Genomic DNA, 20,875 nt, shown 5'->3' with positions numbered 1-20,875 from the left:
TTGCTATTTTGCTACTCCAACCTGCCTGTAAACCCTTTAAAGTCTAGGACTTGAGTGTACACAATAAACCCTTAGGACCTTAGATATCCCAGAATCTCCCAAGGTAGTGACTTCCATTACAGCATATTATTTACCCCGTAAAATGCAGTAATTCAAATTCAAAAGCAGTCTCTTGTGTACAATAAAAAAAAAAAAATTGTGAACCTCAATCCAGTAGACCATGTGTTAGATACAAATCAAATCAATTATTTATTGAGCTTGTGTACCCAGCATTCTGGTAGGTACTAAAGAGAATATGATGATAACATACAAGCTACAAGAGTAGACTGTTGGCCAGGACTTGATCAGTAACTGCCAGCTTCCTAAGTTTTTGCCCTGTTTCCAACTTAGGACCAACCAGAGAAAGGCAGGTACGCACCCCTGACCAACCACATAGGATGCCTTGCTTCTGGTTAGGCTTTCTCGTTTCCCCATGCCAACAATGAGGGCATCCTGAAGCAGTTCCCATTTTCTACTGTAAAGCTTTTACACTTCCCTGCCTGTCTTTGAGTCTTTGCCAAATACAAGTGATGGGAGCTGCCTGCCTTCCTATCACAAGCTCTGAATAAATATCTTTTGCTTGTTCTCCTTTGAGTGTTATTTATTTCCGCACTTGGAATTCACAGAACTATTATAAGTGGTTTCAACTATTAACTGGGGGCTCCAAAGGCTCATGACATAGCCATTTGTAACTTTACTGAGGCTTGAATTTAAAATGTAATCTTTGATACTGGTGTACAGGAGTTAGTTAACTAGTGACTGCCCTGTACACTCACATACAACTTTGCTTTCATATTCATATTGTAACATAGGTACTTACTGAAGAAATTATATTCTCTGTATTTCGGGGGATTTTTTTTTTTAAGACTTAACTGATGAATCTTAAGGGTCTACTATTGAGAGATTTCAAAAGGACTTGAAGAGTGATCGACTTTGAAGAGTAAAAAGGAAATTAATAAAAATGAAAGATCAATCTTTTTAAGCCTGTGAGACTACGAAAATAGTATTACCAACAGAAATGAATATATGAGGAAGAAAATTGGCTTCAAAAGGTCAAGAGACAGCAGGATGTTCAAGCTCATTCAACAAATATTGACTGCAGTTCTGTGTTAGGCACTATTCTAGGTGCTGAGGAGATAGTGGAGGACCATATAGGCAAAAATCCTTGCTCTTGTGTAATTTATATTTAAAAATGTAGACAGCTGGGATTTGGTAGGAAGGGAAATGTAAAGACACCTGCTTTTAAGACTTAATCACACAGAGATGAGTTAAACATATCAGAAAGCAGCTTTCTAAGACTTTGAAGTTTCTGAGGACTTGGCCTTGGACAAGACATATGGGGACAAAAGAAAGAAATGCCTGAGGTCAGGATGCCACAGCACAGAAACCACACCAGGGCCTGTTGACTCAGAGTAGTCCAGTGGAATTTCCCTCAGAGTGTGCTGGGAAAAAAATGTTAAGGGAGGATTAACCTAGGATTAGAGGCACCGTCCTTTAGCAGATGCTCTGGAAATAAGTGGTAATAATGGTAATTTATATACATTTACAAAGTACTTACATTTGCATTATTTATTTAAGAAACAGATAAGAGTATCAGCATATTTATAGATGGAGAACTGAGGTAGAGAGAATAATAGTCCTCAAGATTACACAATAAATTGTGGTCAGATTAAGAATTAGAACCTGATTTTCCTGACTCTTAGATCCTGGGAGGTATTCATAACGCTACTGTTTTTTTTCAGTCTGTGTATCAGAAATGTAGCTTAAAACGTCTTAACCATATTATGAGCCTGACACCCTAAAGAAAGGATAAAGCAGGTACTGAAATAATTTGATTAATTAATGTATGCAAACAAATTTCCCCTAAGTAGTAATTTTAAGTAAATGGTTAAGGTTTTTCTATTCTGCATGGTACGTTTCTGAATAATTTATTAGAGGAGCTTGATGCTGATAATTTATTAGAAATTGACTAGATTAACACAAAAAATGTCCATTGGTATTGTTTTATTAGTCAACTGAAAAAATTCAATACATTCAATTTCAATAAGACGAGAGATTAAAAAGGTAAGAAATGCACTACATTTGACTATAGAAGTAAGAAAATTTCATTTCTTCACACCATCTCATAAAGATGTTACAAATGCGCTGGTGGTAGACAACTCCATACAGAACCTCGTAGTATTGTTTTTGTTTTCTAAATGCAAACCAGCACGCTGGCAAGCCATTTATCTTATGGGATGCTGAAGATGATTAAGAAAAAGTCTGTACAATGTCATAATTATTAACATTTGTGTTCTACCTGCCATGAATTATCTAAGCCCTTCACATTTGTACGCTCATGTAATCCTGGCATATGTACAAATTAACAGATGAGGCTGGTACTATTATTATGCCCAGTTTTCAGATGAGGAAACTGAGGGTCAGGGAGGTGAAGTAGCTTGCCCTAGGGACACAACTTCTAATTCCCAGAGCTGGGATCTACTTTACATACAAAAAGTTTCCAGAAAGCAAAAGTTCTCCCAAGCTATTTTGCTTTTCCGGCCTCTTCTCGAGAAAGGAATATCGAGAGTTGCCTGGAGTTGCTATCTCTTCTTTTAGTGCGGGGCCATCTGGAGGCTCGGCCACCTCCCTTGACCTTCGCTCCAACCCAGCCACCCACGCCCGCTTCCCTCTTCTCCTTCCACCGCGCCCCACTTCCCTTCTTCCCACCTCCGCTCCTCCCTGCCGCCCCAGCCGCACCTCCTCCGCGCTCGGTGCCCAGCGCCGCCAAACCACCCTAGGGGCGGACCCTCCCGCGGCCGCCTTTGCGCTTCCGTGACGTAACCCGCGCGCCACCGCCCTCAGGCCGTGGGGCAGGGCCGCAGGCCAGGCTGGCTGGCCGGGCCCGGGGGCGGGGCCGGGGGCGGGCCCAGGGCGGGGCCTGGATCCAGCTCCAGGCCTCCGCGGCCATCGCTGCCTGCGCGGTTCCTCGCTCTCACCCGCTCCCCGCCCTCACGGGCCGAGTGGAGCCGGGTGGCGTCGGCAGCCTAGCCCCGAGGGGCACCGCGGCTTCAGGGGCTGGGCCTCCAGCGCAGCGCAATGTCAGGCGCCGCGACAGCCCTGTGAGTCCGAGGCCGCGGCCGTGGCCCTGGGCGGCGGCGGGTCCGGGCCGTGTCCGCTCATGGTGCCGCCACGACACCATCGCGGGGCAAGAAGGCCAGGTAGGTAGGCACGGGAGGCCCGCGAAATCACCCGGCACCGAAGCCGGGATCGAGGGTCCACCAACAGCCCCACCTCCAGCCTTTGGTAGCAGCCGACGTGCTTTGACCTAAACGGCAACGGTGTCTGGGGAAGCTGCCTGGGCGCCGCCGCTTCAGGGCTTTACTCGCCTACCCAGGGGAGGCGTCACCGGCTTAACTTTTTTTTTTTTCCTCCGAAAAAGGAAGATTCCCTTTAACAGCTGTTTCCCCACCCATCTCGTGAATGACTATTTAGAGCTAAAATAAGTGGACAGGGGTGGGTGGGGAAGCCTGGAGGATCCTTTCCCTTTACCACGTGAGGTGCTTGGAAACGTGCCGTCGAGACTCACAACAAATCCCTTCCTCTCACATCACCCAACTCCGCTCGAGATCGGGGACGGAAAAGACACTTAGGAACAGGCGCGTGTCTAGACGCTGTCCCGGGAGTGGGTACCTCCGGAGAGAGGCACGGGAGGCGAATGCAGTTCTGTATTTATGAAACTCGGAGAAGCTAGTTTTCAGTAGCTAACTATTCTTAAATATGCCGTTTGTTGAATACTGCTTTTTTTTTTTTTTTTCCCTGTACCATGTTCTTTTCTGAGTATAATTAGAAATACACAACGGATAACATGGAAGTCTAGAGGAAAGTGTCAGTTATATTTTACACACTTTGATATTAATTCATTTGCTTTCATTTGGAAGGTGAAGAGTGAAAAAGAGCTTAGGAATCTTATGTTGAGTGGTTGATGTTTACATAAGCATTGTTTTGTGGTGGTTTTTAGGTGCGCTGAGTTTTTCACCTCCGTTTAGACTCAGATCTGACCAGTTTTCAGGCGCTGCTCTTGAAGACCTCAGAAAGGCCTTTAAAATAAGGTAAATTACACACCTTTTTTTTTTTTTTACCTGTATGACTTTCAACCTGAATGTTAGCTTAACAAGTGTAAGATATTTCTGTTATACTAATTTTCTCATTTTTTATGGTTATTTAAAAAATATCTCCTCTAATGTGATCTGTATTTTCACGAAACAGACTGCAAATGGTGTGTGTATTTATCATGAACCGAATGAATTCCCAGAGCAGTGGCTTCACTCAGCGCAGGCGAATGGCTCTTGGGATTGCTATTCTCCTACTTGTTGATGTGATATGGGTCGCATCCTCAGAACTTACTTCGGTATGTAATTCTTGTCTAGGAATGATGTTGCGTTATAGAAATATTATTATTGTTATAGTATCTCTCGTCATTACTATCTCTCATCTTAAAGCAGTATTTTGAAGATTGTTGAATTATTTATCTTTTCTTTGATAATGAATTAGTATCAATTCAAGTTGAAACTGAAAGGATACTCTTTTTGTTGCTTCATACAGTTTTCTTATATCTTTTAGGGAGGTTATTTAGAAAATGAGGTACATTTTCTTAATATTTGTGGGTGTTTCTGTTGTTTTTTTCCTAAATTAATTTCTTTCTTTTGAAATACTATCTTCTAGTGGAACAGCCATCTAGGATGCGAATCCATTTGTCACCATTTAGTAGAAAGTGAGAATGCTTTAGGACAGATGAGTGAAAGTGATCTGAGTTTTCATGTACAGGGCACTATCGTACACATACATGCGTGCATGGACATTTATATGTTTGCCGATTCAAACATTATTATGAAGTATATGTATACAGTGATTGCCTTTAGTTAAATTTTATGTTGTTTTTATTGACGACCTGTCGGTAGTAATGTGGTATTTTGAGTTCACAAGCTAGTTTTTCTTTCAACTTGTACAGGTACTTTATTCTGTTTGGCTAATGATCTCTGTAAAAACCTATTTTCAGAAGTTACTGCATTTCAACTTACATGTTGCTATCTTAAGGCAAAAGGAAGACTAGCATTTATAAAATGAGCTTAAATCTCAAAAGAAGCAGTGTGATACTGCTGGTCATCTCACATGGTAGCTAAGTAAATAGTTGACATTGACATTGTATCCGATGAATGAATAAATGTTTAGCCTTTTTGGACTTAGGCTCTGGAATACAATAGGCCATTTATTTTTCACTTTTCCACAGCCTTTTTAGTTTTTAGATTAACACTCTGTAGTTTAACTACAAAGAACCCTCCTTAATGTTGACAGGGAAATAAGCCTATCTTTAAAATTTTATTTTAGTTTTAAATAAATAGTTTGGTTTTTATTTATCATGTAATAAAATTTAGGACAAAAGAGCACCTGATTAAATTATAATTTAACAATCCATATCTAAGCAAAGAAAAAACAAAAAACCCAACATCAAACTTGTCCCTATTTTTGCAAAAAGTAAAACCTGTTGATAAGAGGATATTTTATAATTTGGTTATCCAGGAGCATATGTAATGTGTCTAATTCCTCAGCCACATATGCTCTTCAAACTTAAGATATACTATGTATTTCAAAATTGAAAATCAGTCTTCTTATTGTGGAAATTTTCTGACATATACAAAGTAGAGAGAATGGTGTAATGGATCTTCACATACCCATCACTTACCTTTAACAGTTATCAAATTTTGCCAATAGTTTTTTTAATAGATTTATTTATTCTATTTATTTATTTTTGCCTGTGTTGGGTCTTTGTTGCTGCACGCGGGCTTTTCTCTAGTTGCTGTGAGCGGGGGCTACTCTTTGTTGTGGTGCGCGGGCTTCTCATTGCAGTGGCTTCTCTTGTTGCGGAGCACGGGCTCTAGGCACGCAGGATTCAGTAGTTGTGGCTCGCGGGCTCAGTAGTTGTGGCTCGTGGGCTCTGGAGCACAGGCTCAGTAGTTGCGGTGCACGGGCTTAGCTGCTCCGCGGCATGTGGGATCTTCCCAGACCAGGGCTCGAACTCGTGTCCCCTGGCTTGGCAGGCGGATTCTTAACCACTGTGCCACCAGGGAAGCCCCAAATTTTGTCAGTCTTATCAACCCCTTCCCAAACATTTTTTCTTCCAGTGTTTAAAGCAAATTCTAGCTACCTGTCATTTCACCTATAAATTCTTTCATATTCATCCAAAAGGACTTCTAATTTTGTAAATATAATTACCATGCCATTAATATATCTCACAAAATCGATTATAATTCATTAAAATCATCTGATATTCAAATTTCCCTGATTGTCGAGGACATCTTTTTAGGTTAGGATCTAGTCAAAGATCACACATTACATTTGTTAGAACTTTTAAGTCACTTTTAGTCCTTAACTGTATTCCCTCCCTTTCTTTTTTTTTTATTTGATTTGTTGGAGAAATTGGATCATTCTTCCTGTAGAATATATCACACTGTCGTAGTCCATTTGGGCTGCTACCGTAACAGACTACCGTAGACAGGGTGGTTCAAACAACATTTCTTACAGTTCTGGAGACTGAAAAACCCAAGATCAAGGCGCCAGGAATTTTGATGTCTGTTGTGAATCGCTTCCTGGTTCTTAGATGGCAGTCTTCTCACTGTGTCCTCACAAAGCATAAGGGGCAGGAGAGCTCTCGGGAGTCTCTTTTATATGGAACTAATCTCATTCATGACTTAGCCTCGTGACCTAATCACATCCCACAGGCTCCTGCTTCCTCACACCATCACATTGGGGGTTAAGATTTTCACCTAAGGGGATACAAACATTAAGTCCACAGGACACACGTTCTGGATTTGGCTAATTACCTCCTTGAGATGTCATTTAGCTTGCTCCTTTGTCTCTTATTTCTTGTAAAATGGTAGATGTAAAGTCTTGATTTGATTTAGGTTCAGTTTTTAGGAAAAAATGCCTTGGTGGTATTGGGTACTTCCTTGGACATCACAACATGAGGCCCATAATGTCTGCAAGTCTTACTTTGGATGATGCCAATTTGAGCACTGTAAGTTCCTCATCAATCTTTAGGTAGTGGTTGAATATCCATATAATTATTGCCCAGATAGAGTATTTCACTAGGGTTGTAAAATGGTGATTTTTCTAAGGGTCGTTCCTTCTGCTTATATTAGCTAGAATTCTTTAAGGAGAACTTTTCCACAACTACTCTTTGGTTATCCTGATACACGGGTCATATAGGAAAGGTTGGATAAATCTTGATTCTTTCCCTTTATTCATTTTTTTCCCCTTTATTCATTTTAAACTAATGTTGCCTAGCAACTTCCGGAAGTAACCATTGAGGATTTTTTGTATATCATTATACATTTATGGATTTTTGTATATTTGATGTGTTTTAAGCAATTGTGGTTATTATCCTTTTTTTTTTTTTTTTTTTTTGCAGTACACGGGCCTCTCACTGCTGTGGCCTCTCCCGTTGCGGAGCACAGGCTCCGGACGCGCAGGCTCAATGGCCATGGCTCACGGGCCCAGCTGCTCCGCAGCATGTGGGATCTTCCCGGACCGGGGCACGAACCCGTGTCCCCTGCATTGGCAGGCGGACTCTCAACCACTGCGCCACCAGGGAAGCCCAGTTATTATCCCTTTAGATACTTAAACTGCCCTATCTGTGGCCAGTGGGAGCCCCTTTAAATTCTCTCCAGTGTCCTTTCAATATTACCCCATTAATCTTTAACATCCTGTTTGCCTTCTGGCACAAGATGCCCCAGACTCATCTCATACATTCCTGTCCCATACTTGGATTTAACCGTTTCTTCAAAGGCCTGTGTTTTTTTTTGTGTGCAAGATGGTACAGATCATCACCTGGATTCTAGAGGTGCTCATTCCTTCTGGGCTATCCTTTTTTTTTTTTTTTTTTTTAATTTTATTTATTTTTTTTATACAGCACGTTCTTATTAGTTATCTATTTTATACACATCAGTGTATACATGTCAATCCCAATCTCCCAATTCATCACACCACCACCACCACCACCCGCCACTTTCCCCACTTGGTGTCCATATGTTTGTTCTCTACATCTGTGTCTCTATTTCTGCCCTGCAAACCGGTTCATCTGTACCATTTTTCTAGGTTCCACATACATGTGTTAGCATAGGGTATTTGTTTTTCTCTTTCTGACTTACTTCACTCTGTATGACATTCTCTAGATCCATCCACCTCTCTACCAATGACCCAATTTCGTTTCTTTTTATGGCTGAGTAATATTCCATCGTATATGTGTGCCACATCTTCTTTATCCATTCATATGTCGATGGACACTTGGGTTGCTTCCATGTCCTGGCTATTGTAAATAGAGCTGCAGTGAACATTGTGGTACATGACTCTTATTGAATTATGGTTTTCTCTGGGTATATGCCCAGTAGTGGGATTGCTGGGCCGTATGGTAGTTCTACTTTTAGTTTTTTAAGGAACCTCCGTACTGTTCTCCATAGTGGCTGTATCAATTTACATTCCCACCAACAGTGCAGAAGGGTTCCCTTTTCTCCACACCCTCTCCAGCATTTATTGTTTGTAGATTTTTTGATGATGGCCATTCTGACTGGTGTGAGGTGATACCTCATTGTAGTTTTGATTTGCATTTCTCTAATGATTAGTGATGTTGAGCATTCTTTCATGTGTTTGTTGGCAGTCTGTATATCTTCTTTGGAGAAATGTCTATTTAGGTCTTCTGCTAATTTTTGGATTGGGTTGTTTGTTTTTTCATATTGAGCTGCATGAGCTGCTTGTAAATTTTGGAGATTAATCCTTAGTTGCTTCATTTGCAAATATTTTCTCCCATTTGCAAATATTTTCTCCCATTCTGAGGGCTGTCTTTTTGTCTTGTTTATGGTTCCCTTTGCTGTGCAAAAGCTTTTAAGTTTCATTAGGTCCCATTTCTTTATTTTTGTTTTTATTTCCATTTCTCTAGGAGGTGGGTCAAAAAGGATCTTGCTGTGATTTATGTCATGGAGTGTCCTGCCTATGTTTTCCTCTAAGAGTTTTATAGTGTCTGGCCTTACATTTAGGTCTTTAATCCATTTTGAGTTTATTTTTGTGTATAGTGGTAGGGAGTGTTCTAATATCATTCTTTTACATGTACCTGTCCAGTTTTCCCAGCACCACTTATTGAAGAGGCTGTCTTTTCTTCATTGTATATTCTTGCCTCCTTATCAAAAATAAGGTGACCATATGTGCGTGGGTTTATCTCTGGGCTTTCTATCCTGTTCCATTGATCTATATGTCTGTTTTTGTGCCAGTACCATACTGTCTTAATTACTGTAGCTTTGTAATATAGTCTAAAGCCAGGGAGTCTGAGTCCTCCAGCTCCATTTTTCTTTCTCAAGATTGCTTTGGCTATCCGGGGTCTTTTGTGTTTCCGTACAAATTGTGAAATTTTTTGTTCTAGTTCTGTGAAAAATGCCATTGTTAGTTTGATAGGGATTGCGTTGAATCTGTAGATTGCTTTGGGTAGTATAGTCATTTTCACAATGTTGATTCTTCCAATCCAAGAACACGGTATATCTCTCCACCTGTTTGTATCATCTTTAATTTCTTTCATCAGTGTCTTATTCTGTTCTGCATACAGGTCTTTTGTTGTCTTAAGTAGGTTTATTCTTAGGTATTTTATTCTTTTTGTTGCAGTGGTAAATGGGAGTGTTTCCTTAATTCCTCTTTCAGATTTTTCATCATTAGTTTATAGGAATGCAAGAGATCTGTGCATTAATTTTGTATCCTGCTACTCTACCAAACTCATTGATTAGCTCTAGTAATTTTTTGGTAGAGTCTTTAGTATTCTCTATGTACAGTATCATGTCATCTGCAAACAGTGACAGCTTTACTTCTTTTCTAATTTGGATTCCTTTTATTTCTTTTTCTTCACTGATTGCTGTCTGGATTCTGTTTGCTAGTATTTTGTTGAGGATTTTTGCATCTATATTCATCAGTGATATTGGTCTGTAATTTTCTTTTTTTGTGGTATCTTTGTTTTCTGGTAGTATCTGGTTTTGGTATCAGGGTGATGGTGGCCTCGTAGAATGAGTTTGGGAGTGTTCCTTCCTCTGCAATTTTTTGGAAGTGTTTGAGAAGGATGGGTGTTAGCTCTTCTTTAAATGTTTGATAGAAATCACCTGTGATGCCATCTGGTCCTGGGCTTTTGTTTGTTAGAAGTTTTTTTTGTTTTTTTTTTTGTTTTTTTTGTTTTTTTTTGCTGTACACGGGCCTCTCACTGTGGTGGCCTCTCCTGTTGCGGAGCATAGGCTCCGGACGCGCAGGCTCAGCGGCCATGGCTTATGGGCCCAGCCACTCCGTGGCATGTGGGATCTTCCCGGACCAGGGCGTGAACCCATGTCCCCTGCATCGGCAGGTTGACTCTCAACCACTGCGCCACTAGGGAAGCCCAAGTTCCTCTTTTATAGCTGTTAGCAGTTCCCTTATGTATTGTGTTGCTCCTTTGTTGGGTGCATATGTATCTATAATTGTTATATCTTTTTCTTGGATTGATCCCTTGATCATTATGTACTTCCTTCCTTATCTCTTGTAACATTCTTTATTTTAAAGTCTATTTTATCTGATATGAGTATTGCTACTCCAGCTTTCTTTTGATTTCCATTTACATGGAATATCTTTTTCCATCCCCTCACTTTCAGTATGTATGTGTCCCTAGGTCTGAAGTGGGTCTCTCGTAGACAGCATATATATGGGTCTTGTTTTTGTATCCATTCAGCAAGCCTGTGTCTTTTTGTTGGAGCATTTAATCCATTCACGTTTAAGGTAATTATCGATATGTATGTTCCTATGACCATTTTCTTAATTGTTTTGGGTTTGTTTTTGTAGTTCCTTTTCTTCTTTTGTGTTTCCTACTTAGAGAAGTTCCTTTAGCACTTGTTATAGAGCTGGTTTCGTGGTGCTGAAATCTCTTAGCTTTTGCTTGTCTGTAAAGCTTTTGATCTCTCCGTCAAATCTGAATGAGATCCTTGCAGGGTGGAGTAATCTTGGTTGTAGGTTCTTCCCTTTCATTAGTTTAAGTGTATCATGCCACTCCCTTCTGGCTTCTATTTCCTTTCCCATGTTAGGGAAGTTTTCGACTATAATCTCTTCAAATATTTTCTTGGGTCCTTTCTCTCTTCTCCTTCTGGGAACCCCTATAATGCGAATGTTGTTGCGTTTAATGTTGTCCCAGAGGTCTCTTAAGGCTGTCTTCATTTCTTTTTATTCTTTTCTCTTTATTCTGTTCCACAGCAGTGAATTCCACCATTCTGTCTTCCAGGTCACTTATACGTTCTTCTGCCTCATTTATTCTGCTATCGATTCCTTCTAGTGCAGTTTTCATTTCAGTTATTGTATTGTTCATCTCTGTTTGTTCTTTAATTCTCTTAGGTCTTTGTTAAACATTTCTTGCATCTTCTCGATCTTTGCCTCCATTCTTTTTCCGAGGTCCTGGATCATCTCCACTGTCATTATTCTGAATTCTTTTTCTGGAAGGTTGCCTATTTCCACATCATTTAGTTGTTTTTGTGGGATTTTATCTTGCTCCTTCATCTGGTACAAAGTTCTCTGCCTTTCCATTTTGTCTGTCTTTCTGTGAATGTAGTTTTCCTTCCAAAGGCTGCAGAATTGTAGTTCTTCTTCCTTCTGCTGTCTGCCCTCTCTGGGTTATCATTTTTTTCTAGGCCTTTTCAATGCACATAACTAGGTTTTTTGCGTTTTTTTGGAAACAAAAATTATGAGTTCATTCTGATATTTTCAATTTAAATGAGGATTACAAGGATCTACTGTATAGCACAGGGAACTATATTCAATATTTTGTAATAACTTATAATGGAAAAGAATCTGAAAAAGAATATATATATATGTACATAAAAAACTGAATCACTTGGCTGTACACCTGAAAGTAACACAACACTGTAAATCAACTATAGTTCAATTTTAAAAAATCAAACAAAAAAACAATGATTACAGGTTGTTGTATAACTTCCTAATAACATTAAACTTCATGCAGTTTTCTTCATACCCCATACTGTTTCATTGCCTCCCTTTATGCTATTTCCTCTGTTTGGGCCTTCAGGTACAGATCAAGAATAGCTTCTTTTGGGAAACTTCTGTAACGTTCAAACTGGTCCATCTTTCTTTGGTACTGCCATGGTACCCTGTATCCCCCTATCATGGTATTAGCACATTACACTGTGTATTCTTCATATCTATATCTATGTCTGTATATCTGTATCTGTATCTATAGATCTCCTCTCAGGAAATCCTGTCTTATTTTTCCTTAGCTGCTAGTATAGATACTGTTGCATAGTAGGTTTTCAGTGAATATTGAACAAAAGTTGTTTTGCAAGTTGTTGCTGCTTTGTTTTGGAAATATTATCCTTTGTATGCAAGGCAAATACAATATTCAGAAATGAATTCAAAATATTTTTTTAATCCCTTTTGATCTTTCCCTTCCAAATGAACTTCTAGAGTTAAAAATCATGTAATAACTGTATTTTATTGGAAATGAGTAATAAGGTTTGTCTCATAGTTTCTGTAACTTTTTCCTCCACAGTATGTTTTTACTCAGTACAACAAACCATTCTTCAGTACCTTTGCAAAAACATCTATGTTTGTTCTGTACCTTTTGGGCTTTATAATTTGGAAGCCATGGAGACAACAGTGTACACGAGGATTTCGAGGAAAGCATGCTGCTTTTGTAAGTTTAAAATTTTAAGTGTTTGTTGGAGTGGGGGTAAATTTTTTCAAACTATTAGTTTTTTGAAAAACAGTCAGATTTTAACTTGTTCTTTAAATGAGTGAAGATAGCATGATGTAAGAAAAACTTGCTTTTGTCCATACTTTTAAATTTACTCTTCTAATCAGCTTGGCATCAGAATGTTTTGTGAGAAGTCAGAGGTACATAATCACTTTCTTTCCCTTACCTCATGACACGCTCTGAGTTGTTAAGACTTACTTAACTAGTCCAAATCAATTAATGTGGAGAAGTTGATGGAAGATAAAGGGTAAGAAGAATATCTAGAGTCTGTGGTCATTTGCAGATCAAATAAGTATCATCTAATTAGCTGTAAAGTTGATTGTAGAAGCAAACTAATTCAAAGTTTATATGTTAAAATGAAAACATATTTCAGGGCATATTTCAGATGTTTGGCTAATCAAATTATATTCCATCATTAATGTCACATAAAATGCTTGTTTTTAAGTTTTGAAAGAAATGGCAGTTTATGTAGTGATGTATCTTCCGTGAAGTAGAAACTGAATTTTTGATAATGAAGAATATAAAACTCTCTTTTTTTTCTTTTTTACACATTTATTTATTTATTTATTTATGGCTGCGTTGGGTCTTCGTTGCTGCGCGCGGGCTTTCTCTAGTTGCGGTGAGCGGGGGCTACTCTTTGTTGTGGTGTGCAGGCTTCTCATTGTGGTGGCTTCTCTTGCTCTTGTGAGGAGCATGGACTCTAGGCACACGGGCTTCAGTAGTTGTGGTATGCGGGCTCAGTAGTTGTGGCTCGCAGGCTCTAGAACACAGGCTCAGTAGTTGTGGCACATAGGCTTAGTTGCTTTGCAGCATGTGGGATCTTCCCGGGTCAGGGCTTTAACCTGTGTCCCCTGCATTGGCAGGTGGATTCCTAACCACTGCACTACCACCAGGAAAGCCCATAAAACTCTTTTTTACATTAATCCTTTTCCTTTTTTTTTTCTTTTTTAATTCTCTATCCTCTCTCTTTTTAAAATTGTGGTAAAATACACATAACATCAAATTTACCATTTTAACCATTTTTTTCTTTTCCCCAATTGTTTTTTTAATAAATTTATTTATTTTTATTTTTGGCTGCATTGGGTCTTTGTTGCTGCACTCAGGCTTTCTCTAGTTGCAGCGAGCAGAGTCTACTCTTCATTGCAGTGCATGGGTTTCTCATTGCGGTGGCTTCTCTTGTTGCGGAGCACAGGCTCTAGGTACGTGGGCTTCAGTAGTTGTGGCATACAGGCTCAGTAGTTGTGGCTCACGGGCTCTAGAGCACACGCTCAGTAGTTGTGGCACACGGGCTTAGTTGCTCCACGGCATGTGGGATCTTCCCGGACCAGGGCTTGAACCCGTGTCCCCTGCATTGGCAGGCGGATTCTTAACCTCTACACCACCAGGGAAGTCCCTTCACTTTCTCTTTTGTTGTAATTCAATAGGAATGTCTTTGTACACATCTGTAGTTATTTACTTAGGATAAATTCCTAAAAGTATAATTGCTGGATAAAACAGTAATGTCATTATATAGCTTTTGATTCCTTTTGCTAAATTATCATCTACAATAATTGCACCTGATTCATGTCTGTTAGCAGTGCATGAGATTGAACTGTTAGCAAAACCCTAATGCTTTGCCAATATGATAGGTAGACAGTGGTATCTTGTTTAATCTGTGTGTTTTTGGTTAGTTTTTCATATATTTGTTGCACAGTAGAATTCTTTTGTGAGTTGTCCATATCTTGTCCATTTTTCTACATTGACTCTTTCTTACTGATTTATAAGGGTTTTTTAAGGGCATGGGCTTCTGGTGTTTGAATCTTGTTCTGTCACTTGCTGATTGTGTGATCTTTAGCAAGTTATTTAACCTCTTCAAACTTTAAGCAGGGATAAATGATAGGGTGGTTGTGGGTGTGAATAAAAGCATACTTTTACAGCACTAGCACACTGGTTCTCAAAGTGGTCCAGTGTCTGAACCCATTTAGGGGATTCTTGAGGTTAACACTGTTATCATGATAATGCTAAAATGTTATTTGTCTTCTTCACTAACCCACCCATCCTCTCCCTGGTGATCTGAAATGTTATTATAATATTGTGAAAAGAGCTTAAGTTCAGAGTTAGACTAAACTGGGCTTTAATCCTAGTTCTGTTACTTAGATGAAATTTCTTATCCTCAATTTCTTCATCAATAAAATAAAGATGATAATACTTACCTTACATGGTTGAGTACTTGGCATTAGCTGCTGTTATTATTAATAATGATTATAGGGCTTCCCTGGTGGCGCAGTGGTTGAGAGTCTGCCTGCTAGTGCAGGGGACGTGGGTTCGAGCCCTGGTCTGGGAGGATCCCACACGCCGCGGAGCGGCTGGGCCCGTGAGCCACAACTACTGAGCCTGCACGTCTGGAACCTGTGCTCCACAACAAGAGAGGCCGCGATAGTGAGGGGCCCGCACACCGCAATGAAGAGTGGCCCCCGCTTATCACAACTAGAGAAAGCCCTTGCACAGAAACGAAGACCCAACACAGCCAAAAATTAATTAATTAATTAATTAATTTTAAAAAAAAGTAACAAATGTTCAAGTACAATTGGTGTCTTTAAAAAAAAATAATGATTATAAACCCTTATAGGTCTGCTCTGGATTTTTGGTTCTGTTCCTTTGAGCTGTGACTCACAGTAGTTCTACTTTATTTCATGAGTTTAATTGAATTTTATGTCTCATTATTTGTAGTTTGCAGATGCTGAAGGTTACTTTGCTGCTTGCACAACAGATACAACTATGAATAGTTCTTTGGTAAGTGTTTCTTCTCTCCTCAGGAAGAGAGCAGGTGGAGTTGACCATGGCGGGAAGGACTGAAATAGCGTTGATAGCACCACAGCTATATTAAAATAAAAATATATCTCAATGTTGGCTGCTCTCCATGAGAGTTGTAATTTGGTACTTTCTTAGAGATACCTGAGACCTAAAAGTAAGCAATTCAGCCACCTCTGGGGAGAGAAGGGAATAGGAAATTAGTTAAGGACTGAAAATAGTAAAGGAAGTCCTTTGTCCTTTGTTTCTTACCAACTTTGTCACTTCATGTTTGTTATTATATTATTACCACTTAGAAACAAATACATTTACTTGACACTGAGACTCTATAAGCAGTTTGCTTATTCATTTCACAAATTTTTAAGAGCACTTAATGTATGTTAAACACTTGTTCTAGACTCTCAAAATACAGCTTATGTTCTAGTGTGTGAGAGTGTGTGTTCAGGGAAGGGAGGGAGACAGATAATAAGCAAGCATATGAAGGAATTATCAGTCACTCTATTTAAGCATTTATTATCTTGTTGGAGAGAGAGTATGTAAAAATCTATTCTTTTTACACCATTACTAAGGCATCTCTTTAAAATATATTATTCCAAATGTGGCATTCTATCTGAGAAAAATTTTAAAGTCAACTCTAAAATTTAATAACCAATTTATGAAGCACTAGCTTGGTGACCTTACTGACAGTACAGTTTTTTGTTTCTCTGACTTTTAGAACTACAGTTGCTTGCAAGGTAGCTTACCGGGTGCTGTGAATGGTTTGTGAAGCTTAGAGAAAATTTCATTTCTTTTCTCTGGGATCCTAAGCATCAACAAGACTAATTCCCTGGTGGTTCAGTGGTTAGGACTCTGCGCTTTCACTACCGAGAGCGTGGGTTTGATCCCTGGTTGGGGAACTAAGATCCTGCAAGCCTCGCTGTGCGGCCAAAAAAACACAAAAAACAAACAAACAAAAAACAGAAAAAAACAAAAACAAGACTAATATCAGTTGTCTCTATCAGTGTAGAAGACAGAGTTGAGATGGCAGCCTACTCTTCTACTATTTTTTTCTATTATCTGTAAGATGGACACGTCAAATTGTTCTAGGCCAAATGCTATGATGAAAAGTTCAACGCAACAATGAGACTCCATCTATTTCCAAATCCTATTGTCTCTTCATTTACTGAATATTTTTCATTGGCAGAGTCTGTATCAGGAGTTAAAGATAAATTAAAGAAATAAAAAATACTTTATGTTAATTTAAGAAACAGCCTTGTTTCTTAAATTAACAGAATTGTGCCTTAAATACAGATCATCTGAAGAACATTTACAAAAACATTTGGGGGATTTAGAACCACTTAAAAATGTAGACTTTTAGAGCATGGTTAGACAAACCTGGCTTTAATTCTGTTGTCTACCACTAGATTATTTTATATCACTGAGGACAGAGACTTTGTCTCTATTCGCTCTTATATCCCTAGGACCTAGAACAGCACCTGACATAGTAGAAGCTCAATATGTATATGTTAAAAGAATGAATGAAAAGGAATGGGAGATAATCTGTTAGCTGAGAGAGGTCTGTTTTTATGACATTTAAAAATTAAATATCATAATGTGCCAGTGCTGTGTGATTACATTTCTAAGCTTTAAATTGATTCTTTCTGTCATTGTACTTGGGTGGATCATTTCAGTTTCCTGTATAAGTCTTGAAAATGCATTTTGGGAAAATTATGCTGTGTAAACATGGTGGTGAACAGTCCTGTTTTGGGTGGTATCTGTGTCTATATACCATCCACTTAAATTTAGCCAGTATGTCAGCTATTATACTTGTTTATATTTGTTCCTGTTTTTGCTGCATTCCAGAGTGAACCTCTTTATGTTCCTGTGAAATTTCATGATCTTCCAAGTGAAAAACCTGAGAACACAAACATTGATACTGAAAAATGTAAGCAAAACTTAGAATTTCATAACCTAGAAGTGGGTGGAAGTTTTAGCTTCATTCAAGCCATCCCAAAACTTAGTGGTTCTGTGGGTTGCCTGGGATCACCTGGCAGTTCTTCTGTTCCATGTGGTGTTGGCTCAGCCTGTAGTTGTCCAGTTGACTGGACGTTTTTATTAATTCAATGGAAATAACTTCCAAATACCAGAAATCTCTATGGTGTTATTATGTATATATAGATATATTTATTAATGAACAGTATCCTCTTCAACCAGGCCATCAAAGACCTTGATAGCAAATTACAGGAGTTTTGCTGGTTCTTTGAACATGGTAAAGAATGCCAGCTTCAATGTAACCCACAGTATTCATCCATGATATTCTCTTTCAAGGAATGGAACTACAGAACAATGTTCTGCGTGCTTGACCAGGAAAATAATTCTCATAAATTGGATATCTATGAGGAAAAATCCAAATAAACTTTTACTATAAATGCTAAAATAATAATCATACTCTAATCCTGAACCAGGCAGTTGTTTGAAACTTTGTTGAATATTGGTCTCATTTTAAAACCTTCAAAATTTTTTATAGATGGAAACATTTTCCCCACCAACTCTTTTGAATGAGCAGAGCTGTCCCATGTAATAATTTAACTGGTTTTTTTTTTTGACTGTTCAAATATGATTATAGATGGGTTAAATAATATGCATTTATAAGTAAATTAAAACTTGTGACATTTTTTGGATGCAAGGGGAAACATTTAATGATTTTATACTTTACTTTTCCTTTCAAGCTCCCAAAAAGTCTCGTGTAAGGTTTAGTAATATCATGGAGATTCGACAGCTTCCATCAAGCCATGCATTGGAAGCTAAGTTGTCTCGCATGTCATATCCTACCGTGAAAGAACAAGAATCCTTACTCAAAACTGTGGGGAAACTAACTGCAACTCAAGTAGCAAAAATTAGCTTTTTTTTTTGCTTTGTGGTAAGTCTTCTCTTTATTATATGTTTGGAATTTGACTTTTAAGACAGTAGACATACCAACAATATAGTATTAAAGTTTAAGACTATTAGGTTGCTTTAGTCATGACTTTAAACTCTGTTATCTGCTATCATAGGGAAATTAGAGTGTTAAAAGTAATAAATACTAGGCATATGTAAAAGAATTCAATAAATACTATACACTACAACCACTCATGTATATTTAGAATTTGACATTGCCTCATGGTCAGAATAACGAATAGAGTTATTTCACACTATGATATATACAAGCACTAGTAAATGTCCAGATAAGAGTTTGCATTGATTGCATTAATTTCTTCAAATAAGTCCTTTTGAGGTTTTATTTTAAATTCATGTAAATGTGGTCAAATATTTTATAAGTACTCATAGTAAACATTTTTTCATTGTTTCTTATAATATTGTTTATGGCTTCTTAATTATTTTAATATAGAAACAAAAATATGCTTAATGTTTCAATAAAGTATTCATATAGCAAATAAAATATTATTTTGGGCTAATCTGGGATTAGATAACTTGTCTGAGTTAGTAAACTCTGATTTACAATTAAAAAAATGAATTTCAGTGCTCTTTTCTATATGTATCATTGGAAGTAGACTATTCCAAGGTGGTTTAGTATGGGCCTTTAAGGTTCAAATTTATACTGAGCATTTTAAACCACTAGGTAATACAATGCTAATGTCAATATTATTAGCCTGATAACAAGATTTTTTTACTTTACAGTTTTGCCTCTCATATTTACTGCATAGCCAATTTTTCACCATCCTCTAACTGAATAAGCTCTGTTTTAGTGATACCTTGATTAATATATTCAGGAGTACAAATAAAAGAATCTTCGGGAGTTGTAATATGATAATTACATATGTAATAAAGTTAATTTAAAGGCTCATATATTTGGATTATGCTATTGTGATTTCAGTTTGCTTGTTTTAAATAAGGCAAGACTAAGATTTATTAATTATATCTCCTAATTTTTAAAGGAGACTTGAGGGGAAACACGATAAAAGGATCTATAAAGTAAAAGTTTAAAAAGGAGGGGTGGATGAGAGCCAGACTAAACAGATAATGTCTGTGTAGGGTGCAAACCGGCTGTGGAATGGGTTGATTATATCAGGAACTTCCATTGAAAGAAAGAAAGAAAGCACACAATTCATCTCTAGACAAATGGGCAGAAAGGAAAAAAGGAAAACTTCCTGAGTTACACAGTTTGTCATCTATTGATAAAATAAACTTTTCCTAACTCAAAACTGAGAGAATATATTTCATAGGTTCTTAGGTAGAAAGGCACTATTCTGTATAGCAGATTTACAGGTAGATACGTACAGATAACAGCCTTTTAGAAAAATTGTGGTAAAATATACCTACCATAAAACTTACTGTTTTGACTATTTTTAAGTGTACAGTTCACTGGCATTAAATACATTCACACTGTTTTGCAACCATCACCACTGTCTATCAGCAGAACTTTTTTCATCTTGCAAAACTAAAACTATACCCATTAAATGACAACTTCTCTTTCCCACCTCCCTAGCCCTTGACAGCCACCGTTCTACTTTCTGTCTCTGTGAATTTGACTGCTCTGTGCACCTCATATGAATGGAATTATACAGTATTTTTCCTTTGGTGACTGGCTTATTTCACTTAGCACAGTGTCTTTAACGTTCATCTTTGTAGCATGTGTCAGAATATTTTTCATTTTTAAGGCTATGTAATATTCCACTGTATGTATATACAACATTTTGTTTATCCATTCATCCATTGATGTACACTTACGTTGCTTCCACCTTTAATAGTCTTTTTTGAAAAATCAACCTTAAGTAAGTTATAAGAGCAGGGAGCTGTGTTAATCTTAAGTAAAGGCATTTCTGTAGAAAGTCAGAGTAATATAGTCCAGGTATATATCTTTTTAGAAACCCGACTTCATAGAGTGATAAGCTTGGATGAGCTCTAGAGCAATGCTGTTCAATAGAAATATAATGTGCAAATGCAGGTCACATACGTATTTTTAAATTTTCTAGTAGCCACATTAAAAAAAAGAGAGAGAAACAAGTTACTTTTAATACTATATATATATTTTTTTTTTTTTTGATTAATTTATTTGGTTGTGTTGGGTCTTCATTGCTACGCGCGGGCTTTCTCTAGTTGCGGCGAGTGGGGGTTACTCTTTGTTGCAGTGCGGAGCTTCTCATTGTGGTGGCTTCTCCTGTTGCGGAGCACGGGCTCTAGGCACGTGGGCTTCAGTAGTTGTGGCATGCAGGCTCAGTAGTTGTGTCTTGCGGGCTCTAGAGCGCCGACTCAGTAGTTGTGGCACACGGGTTAGTT

At 38.2% G+C, this 20,875-nt stretch overlaps 1 protein-coding gene across 2 annotated transcripts in view; it reads left to right on the top strand.

The window, feature by feature from the left end:
- Positions 1-2,993: 2,993 nt before the first annotated feature.
- SLC35F5 (solute carrier family 35 member F5) overlaps positions 2,994-20,875 on the top strand; it is a 43,951-nt gene continuing 26,069 nt past the window's right edge. The window contains exons 1-7 of one of the 2 annotated variants that reach the window (XM_029226092.1): positions 2,994-3,239; positions 4,040-4,130; positions 4,288-4,429; positions 12,626-12,769; positions 15,539-15,601; positions 17,462-17,543; positions 18,328-18,518. In XM_029226092.1, the coding sequence (XP_029081925.1) occupies positions 3,200-3,239; positions 4,040-4,130; positions 4,288-4,429; positions 12,626-12,769; positions 15,539-15,601; positions 17,462-17,543; positions 18,328-18,518 (753 nt within the window). In that variant the 5' untranslated portion in view covers positions 2,994-3,199. The remainder of the gene's footprint in view (positions 3,240-4,039; positions 4,131-4,287; positions 4,430-12,625; positions 12,770-15,538; positions 15,602-17,461; positions 17,544-18,327; positions 18,519-20,875) is intronic. The other variant, XR_003794043.1, reaches the window with a different exon arrangement.

This window comes from Monodon monoceros, unplaced genomic scaffold, assembly GCF_005190385.1.
Source record: "Monodon monoceros isolate NGI ecotype Baffin Bay Population unplaced genomic scaffold, NGI_Narwhal_1 Super_Scaffold_16, whole genome shotgun sequence".
Taxonomy (NCBI): Eukaryota; Metazoa; Chordata; class Mammalia; order Artiodactyla; family Monodontidae; genus Monodon; species Monodon monoceros.
The sequence above is the reverse complement of the archived record's forward strand: the minus strand, read 5'-3'. Positions and strand labels throughout refer to the sequence as shown.